Raw genomic sequence first — 8,478 nt, forward strand, 5'->3', positions numbered from 1 at the left:
TAAGTTTGGTGGTCATTTTCGGGACTTTCAGGAGCAGCTGGTCAGCTGACCTGAGGGGGCGTGTAGGAGCGTAAGGTTCTAACAGCTCAGAAAGGTATGGTGGGGCAAGGCCATTAAGAGACTTAAAAACAAATAAAAGAATTTTAAAATTAATCCTAAAGCGAATGGGCAGCCAGTGTAGCGCAGTTAAAATGGGGGTAATATGCTCACGTTTATTTATGCCACTTAAAAGGCGTGCAGCAGCATTTTGTACCATCTGAAGACGGGTGATGGCGGATGCGCTAACCCCTACATATAAGGCATTACAATAGTCAAGCCGACTAGTTATAAAAGCGTGGATGGTCATCTCTAGGTGCTGCCTTGAGAGAATATGTTTTATTTTAGCCAACTGCCTCAGTTGGAAGAAACTTGACTTCACAACTGCCGTGATCTGACTGTCAAGGTTTAGCCCAGGATCCATTTTTATCCCAAGTTTTTTGATAGTAGGTTTTGAGTATTGGGCTAGTGAACCTAGATCAATGGATGGAGTCCCAGCAGTGCCATTAAAAACCATCACCTCAGTTTTATTTTCGTTAAAATTTAAAAAGTTGAGTGCCATCCAGGCCTTTAGGTCATTAAGACATTTAAAAAGTGGTTTCAAAGAAGATGCATTATTCTTTTTGAGGGGCAGGTAAATCTGGCAATCATCTGCATAGCAGTGGATGACGTCTTCATTCAATGTTTTCTTCTCTTCCAGTTTCTGTCACAGGTTTAAAGCCTCTGATAGAGTCCAGTTTTTTGGGAATCTGTTCTGTGCAGCAGCAGAGAGAGAACATCAGACAGGAGAGAAGATACTGGAGACGTTAACATCAGTGTGCAGATACAGATCATTCCCTCTGAGTGACGGAGACATGGATGATGATTATACAGAATATCAAAGTGATTTCCTGCTGGATGTTTTCTCCCATGTGAAGGACCATGAGACTAAAACAGGTCTGAGAGTCCTTCCAGCATTACACTCAGTTCTCCAGTTATTTCCTTCAGTCTGGATCATAAACCTCTCAGAGAGAAAGACCTCCATCCTCCTGGAAGTGCTGAAACTCCAACCAGAGAAGAAACCAGTGAAGCTGACATACTGGTCAGGTGAAGAGAGTGAAGTGAGGAGTTTTCTGCAGTGTCTGCCTTATATCTCACAGCTCAGGTAAACCAGACAAACATTATGAAGATTCTTCAACCCACCCCATCCTTAGTGTCCTTAAAAAGCTATTTCTTACAAACTAACAGTGTAGGTAAAGGTTGATGTATGATTTTTAAATGTGATGTTATTTTCACAGCCAACACCAAATGTACAGATACAGTAGTATGACATTTAGTTAAGGATGACATTGTAGTGCAGTGAGTCTGTTATTGTGCTGTAGATGTGTTTCCACAGTTGATCCGCTCTGTTGTGTTTCAGCTGTGATCCTCAGTTCTTCCAGAGTGTGTGTTCATCCATCTCTGTCCGGTCCAGAGAGGATGTGGAGCAGCTGGTCTCTCTGCTGCAGCTCCTGGACTTCACCCTGCTCTTCACAGGACAGTTAGACAGGAAGACCTGCAGGACTGTGGGGACGGTTCTGAGACGTTGTTCCTCTAAAGTGGATCTCACCCTGACTCCCAGTAAAGTGTCTGTCAGAGGAGTCTCCCTCCTCTTTAGATCCACCACACGACTGCACAGTCTGAGGTATAATCACTGTCTCTTGTTGCTATGACGCCATCTTGTCCTCTTTGAAGATGTGTTATTGATGTGACAGCTGCTCTGTCCTGTCTCTTGACTCTCAGGCTGACCAATCACGTGGCCTTGCTGCTGTGTCGATGTGTAAGAAGGCGGAGCTTGGTCCGTCCGGTGTCTCTTGAGGAGCTGTCTCTTGTCTCTGGGAAAGTCCAGCCGGCAGAAAGAGAAGTGCAGCAGGTGGTCGGTGGCGTGGCGTCTCTGCTGAGACACTGGGACGTCAGACGTCTGGACCTGACTGAGTTCTGTGTCCCTGCTCGGTGTCTGGTTACGCTGCTGCTTCACCACGGTCCTCTACCAGTCAAGTAAATGTCTTTCCTGAGCCTCACAGACTGACTCTAGTTGCTGTGGTCACACACACGTTGTGTATTCACTAGTTTTATTTATTGAACCTACAGACTGAGTGCAGAGAGTCTCCAGCAGCTTCCGGCCTTCCTCCATGAAATCCAGGACCAGGACTTGACGTTGTCCACCTTGACTAAGACTGGTGGAGACCTGAGCTCCTGCTGTCTGGACTGGGATCTTCTTCACTATCTGCTGCAGCATTCACCAGCTCAGAGCTTCACTGTGGACCTGAGGAAACACCACTTCTTACAGGAGAACTTCTCTCACCTGCTTCCCCTTCTGGACAGGATCATCATTAAACGGTGATCAGTTTATAGATGTTTCATTTGACCTCTGACCAGACACAGACAAACAGTTGATCCTCTGTGATCATGTCTGTTTGTGTTGTTGTTGTTTCAACAGCTGTTTCTCTACATCTAAACCCTGTTCTGGTGTTTTTCCAGGTCCACTCCCAGCTTCGTGTTGACTGCCATCAGACACATCTATGAAACTCAGTCCAGACGGAGTTTACCCAGTTTACTGAGATCACTTGGTCATGTGATCAGCCTGACCTGCACAGAGCTGGACTCAGAGGACTGTGCTGCTCTGCTCTTCACCCTCAGACACAGTGACAGAGTTCAACTGAACCTGATGTGGACCTCCATACCAGCAGAGGAGACAGAGTCCATCCTCTTCACTCTGGACAGAGTGTCTCAGCTCAGGTCAGACAAACAGACGAGCTCCTCCCCATCATCAGTCTGTGGTATTTCCCTGTAGATGTGCATTAAAGGGGAATTCCAGTCATTTTTAACCCCTAAATCGTTGTCCTGATGGTCATCCAGTGTTGGTTGGAGCAAAAAACGTGACTAAAATTGATGCAGGTAAACCAGAGTTACACCATGGCTACCCGGCGCTCGGGATAGCGACAACGCTAACCCATGGGGGCAATTCTTTCAACCACAACAAACACTAAGAAAACAATCAAATATCTATGGTACATGACTGGAATCCTTACAACACACCACTGAACTTATATAGTGTACAGTATAAACAGTATAAACTTTGTGTTTTTGCATGTAGTCACTCACCTCAGATAGCTGAACTCTGAAACATCCTGGAAAGACATTACTATCCGATCGCAGAGCGCCTGCTCTCCCCGCCACAGAAACAAACACTTTTTCCTTGTTGTGATGATTTCTTTACAAAAATAAACGGTCAGAGATATTATGGACATTACCACTGCACGGCTCGACCGTTTATTTTTGTAAAGAAATCATCACAAAGTTTATACTGTACACTATATGAGTTCAGTGGTGTCTCTTAAGGATTCCAGTCATGTACCATAGATATTTGATTGTTTTTTGAGTGTTTGTTGTGGTTGAAAGAATTGCCCCCATGGGTTAGCGTTGTCGCTATCCCTAGCGCCGGGTAGCCATGGTGTAACTCCGGTTTGCCTGCATCAACTTTAGTCACGTTTTTTGCTCCCCCCAACACTGGGTGACCACCAGGACAACGATTTAGGGGTCAAAAATGACCGGAATTCTCCTTTAACACAGTGATGTATGTATCAGTGTTGACAGGAACCTACTGCTGAGGTTGATCCACTGCTGCGCTGCCTGTGGCGTCCAGCAGGAGGCAGCATCAGGGCTGCTGAGAGCCACTCGGTACAGGTTGGATCTGTCCTGTTCCCGCTCAGTGGATCTGTCGGAGCAGGACCAGCCTGAGACTCTGTGTCTGACTGCTGAGGACTGCAGCGCCCTCTCCTCCGTCCTGACACGTAGCAGCCAGGACGCTCAGCTGGACCTGAGAGACTGTGAGGTGGACGACAGCGGACTGGACCGGCTGTTTCCTGTCCTACACAAAGTCCGCCTCAGGTACAGAGACCCCACGCTGAGCTCAAGCAGAGAGGAAGCTGCTTCTCTTTCATGTTCATGCACCATGACAGTCTGTCTCTGTTGCTTGTGTCAGGGTTCTTACAGATCCTTAAAACGTATTAAAAGGCATTGAATTCATCTAAAAACAAGGCCTTAATTGGCATTAAAAAATAAATTTTTCAAACGTCTTAAAAATATTAACACTTGGTAAGTGGTATTTTATGATTGTAATTAGTCTCAAATCTCAAAATAATTGGTAACATTCCGACATAGAGAAGTTAGTGGCGGCCGTCACCGCTAAATCTCTCACCGCCACCAGCTCCCGAGTCAGTTTTTTTTTTTTCCCGGACTTTTTATGCATTTATTTTGAAAGGACAGCTGTGGAAAATCCGTGCGAGTTTGTAGTTTTCACCAAAGTCCGTACTTTTAATGGAAACACACAGAACTCAAATTTCTTTTAATGCGCATTTCCCAGTTATTTGAATCACTTTGGATGGAAACATACAAACGAGCAAACGTGTCCTTTTTAGTTTATCATCTCCTCTCCACAACTATACAGCTGTTAAATGATGTCACTCACTCACTCATAGCCCCTCCCCCCCAATTATTCATGTAGCAGTCGCTTTACCTTGGACCATAGGAAAGTGGGTAAAATTGTCCCTAACCCTATGTATGTGGTGATGTTTTTATTTTATTTTTTTTGCATTTGTGTTTAATGTGAAGTCTGTCTTAAATTTAATTTCAAGTGGCATTAAAAACGTCTTAAAAAGTCTTAAATTGAACTTGGCTTAAGCTGTAGGAACCCTGTTGTGTTGCAGAGCCAGTAAAGCCGTCGTCCTCCGCCTGCTGTCCCTGGTTCCTGTGAGCTCTGAGAGGGACACGGTGAGACGGGCGGTGTCCCTGAGCGGAGCCCTGGGTGGAGAGCTGGACCTCAGTCACACGGCTCTGGATCAGAGGGTCTGTGGAGATCTGGGCCGGATGCTGGACTCGTCTGAAGGACTGAAGGAGCTGGACCTCAGTCACTGTCGGCTCACTGACCAGCTGCTGCTCACACTCACCACACATCTGCACAAAGTCCAAGTCCTGGAGTGAGTGTCACACTGTTCATGGCACAACACTGTGTGTGATGTAGTGTCAGCTTTAAATATTTATTAAACAACATTAACAGGAGTTCACGTGAAATAAAAGTTTCAGAAACATAAATATAGTCCTGCATCCAAACATTATTCTAGTTTATAGCATCTGAAGATTCCTGTCAGTCTGTCATGTGGACAAATGTTTCTGGACACTTAAGGCGAGACGCTAACAGGCAAAAACTGATCCATTTTGAGATTTTAGGCTATTTTTCTCCCTTAAAGGGATAGTTCAACATTTTGGCAAATTGGCCCATTGCCATAATCCCGATCGTCATAGCAGTAGGTTCGTTGCCTTTATTTGTCTGTGCAAGCTGTTTTTAGAACGGCGGAGCAGAGCCGCGAGCTGCTCAGAGCTATGCTACGGAGGCTCATGGGATTTCCTTGGGGTTTCCCTCATCAAACTAATCAAATACACAATCCAACAACTCCAAAACACTCTGGTGGACAAGTTGTGACCTGCACATTCACCACGCTATGAGATAATAACGTTACCAGACAGAGTTGTTTTAGAAGGAAATACAGAGACTGCTTGCTGAAAAACTGTCCCTGAAGGCAACGCACATCAGCGGTTTTGCATGAATTTCCCTCTAAAACAACTCTGTCTGGTAACGTTGTGTTATTATCTCATAGCGTGGTGAATGTGCAGGTCACAACTGGATTGTGTATTTGATGAGTTTGATGAGGGAAACCAAGAAATCCCATGAGCCGCCGTAGCGTAGCTCTGAGCAGCTCGCCGCTCTGCTCCGCCGTTCTAAAAATAGCTTGTAACGACAATTAAAGGTAACAAACCTACTGCTATGACTATAGGGATTATGGCAATGCCCTTTAAGTATGAACTTAATGTCTCATTTGATTGTCCTGTCTTCCTGTGTGTGTGTGTGTGTGTGTGTGTTCCAGCTTGAGTCACAACAACATCACTGATGCGTCTACAGTCCAGTTGCTGCAGCTGGTCTCCATCAACCCGTCCATGGAGTCCGTGCGGTGAGTTCACATCAGAGTCAGCAGCTCTGATGAGTTCACTCACACGTTGTTGTGTGTCAGTGAGTGACGTTCACTCTCTGCTCTGTGTTTTCCTTCTAGACTCTTCAACAACAGCATCGTGAACACAGCAGCCTTCCAGAGACACGGGCAGTTTGAAGTGTGGTGAAGCAGTCGTCATCACTGATCTGTGTGTCAGTGTTCACCAGAGTCTGATGATGAGCAGAGGGAAACATCACTGCAGTGTGAGAACCACAGCAGGTCAGATCAGACACAGCAGGTCATGACTTTTACACTGGTTGGCTGGCCTCATTCTTTTTTATCTTTTTTACCTTTGGTGAGAACAACAGTCTTTTTGTATCCTGTGAACTGTAATTAAGTAATTAAAGGATAATGACCGTTTTTTACAACCTGGACCTTATTTCTAGCATAAAATACGAAAATTTACTCACCCAGATAACTTTGGTGTCATTACAAGTCGTTCTGACGGAATTAGCTCCAGCCGAGAGCCGCGTATATCTGTATAATGCGAGTACACGGGGCACCGCAGCCTCTAAATAACACATTATCCGCCGCGAAACTCATTCATTTCACCAATATTTTGTTATGATATGCTAGTGCTATTCCCCTCTGAGTCCGGGGTTAGCTGTTATCAACATCCAGGGTCTGTAGGTTGACCTACTAACCTCTGACCTGGATGATGTCATCTCCGACCGCCACGAGGCTCGGCTAACTTGCTACCACTGATACTAGTTAGTTTCTACGTGTTTCTGACTTGTCAGAACAAAATGAGCAGCTGGATGAAGTTCAGCTTCCACAGGCTTCCTCTCCTCAACCTGGACTCACTAAAGCTCCGGCTAGTTGAGATATGGACCCAAATGCCGAAGCGGAATCAGAGATCAACCTACAGACCCCGGATGTTGATAACAGCTAACCCCGGACTCAGAGGGGAATAGCACTAGCGTATCGTAACAAAATACTGGTGAAATGAACGAGTTTCGCGGCGGATAATGTGTTATTTAGAGGCTGCGCTGCGGTGCCCTGTGTACTCGCATTATATGGCTATACGTGGCTCTCGGCTGGAGCTAATTCCGTCGGAACGACTCCAAATGACACCAATGTTATCTGGGTGAGTAAATGATCGTATTTTATGCTAGAAATAAGGTCCAGGTTGTAAAAAACGGCAATTATCCTTTAAGTTCCAATCAGGAGAACCCCTCATGCAGTTACAGTATGTCAGGAATATGTAAATATTTATAGTTGAGATGTTAAATCAAGTACTGTAAGAGATGATCAGGAGAGACGTCCTCATTCAAATAGCTGGTTTGCTGTAAACCTCAGTGATCAGTGCAGAGAGGAGATGTTGGACGTCTACAGGTTTCAACAACAAACTGGACTGGTCCGACTCAGACAGAACTGGACCCTCAGTCATGGTACTGACTCCACCCGTTACCATCCCACATCAGGACTGACCTCATACGTGCAGCTGGTGTCTGTACTGTTTACCTGTTGATCTTTACCTCATCACCCTACAGTCAACATACAAGGCACATGTGCAGCAACAGCTTCTTAGATTTAGACTGATTTGCTCTTCATTAGTTGTATTTTAATTGTTTTCTTAGATGTGTTAGTTTCTCATAACCTGCCGTCAACAGCAGCTGTTGGTGTCACTGAAACGAGGGCGCCATCAAGTCAACATTTGGTCAGCTCCTTCAAATACCTAGGCACTGTGTGTGACGACCAACTAAAATGGGATGTAAACACTGAAGCGTAGGTCAAACGTGGACAGCAGAGGATTCATCTCCTTCAGATGTTTTTTTTTATTTTTTCTGTCAGCCCAGTGATTGTGTGATGTTTTTAGCAGTCCTTCATTTAAAGCCTTCTAACTTATTCTTTTATCTGTTGGTTTAACAACCTGTCACTCAAGGACAGGAACAGTCTTAACAGTGTTGGGAAAACCTGCTCCAAGATTAAACAGAGATTTAGCTTCTCTGTGGGAGCAACAGGTCGTGAGAAAGTCACAGTATTTTTTAGTATATTTTAGCAAATGAATTTTCACTGTTGCCTTCGGGGCCTCGTTATGCCCAGTCAGCTTGTCAAAGTAAATGTTGGTCCAAATCCTTTATCCCCTCTGCTGTCCGACTGTTAAACATTACCATGTGAATTCAATCTGAATCTGTACGGTACTCGTATTGTTTACTTTTTATGTATTTTATCATTATAGACATTGTACTTTTAATGAAGATGTTTATTGAAATGTGTACAGGTAACTTTTATTAGAGGGACAGGGTCTTTAAGTGGTTCGTTGTTAATCTCCTCAAACATTTTGACTTACTTGACATTTTTTATGTTTTATTTTATGTATTGATGTAAACAAAAGCTCCGGTTTTGTATTGAAATTTTTTGTTTTGTTTTTTGA

The 8,478-nt window shown here is 44.6% G+C and overlaps 1 protein-coding gene across 1 annotated transcript in view; it reads left to right on the forward strand.

The window, feature by feature from the left end:
• LOC146980961 (uncharacterized) overlaps positions 1 to 5,082 on the forward strand; it is a 30,699-nt gene extending 25,617 nt beyond the window's left edge. Inside the window, exons 10-16 of the mRNA XM_085785880.1 lie at positions 737 to 1,180; positions 1,436 to 1,699; positions 1,798 to 2,052; positions 2,146 to 2,394; positions 2,536 to 2,793; positions 3,643 to 3,945; positions 4,764 to 5,082. Coding sequence (XP_085642006.1) covers positions 737 to 1,180; positions 1,436 to 1,699; positions 1,798 to 2,052; positions 2,146 to 2,394; positions 2,536 to 2,793; positions 3,643 to 3,945; positions 4,764 to 5,037 — 2,047 coding nt within the window. The 3' untranslated portion in view covers positions 5,038 to 5,082. The remainder of the gene's footprint in view (positions 1 to 736; positions 1,181 to 1,435; positions 1,700 to 1,797; positions 2,053 to 2,145; positions 2,395 to 2,535; positions 2,794 to 3,642; positions 3,946 to 4,763) is intronic.
• The last annotated feature ends 3,396 nt before the right edge of the window (positions 5,083 to 8,478 follow it).

Source organism: Trachurus japonicus, chromosome 9, assembly GCF_045865225.1.
Source record: "Trachurus japonicus isolate A0001 chromosome 9, Traja_1.0".
NCBI classification, from domain to species: Eukaryota; Metazoa; Chordata; class Actinopteri; order Carangiformes; family Carangidae; genus Trachurus; species Trachurus japonicus.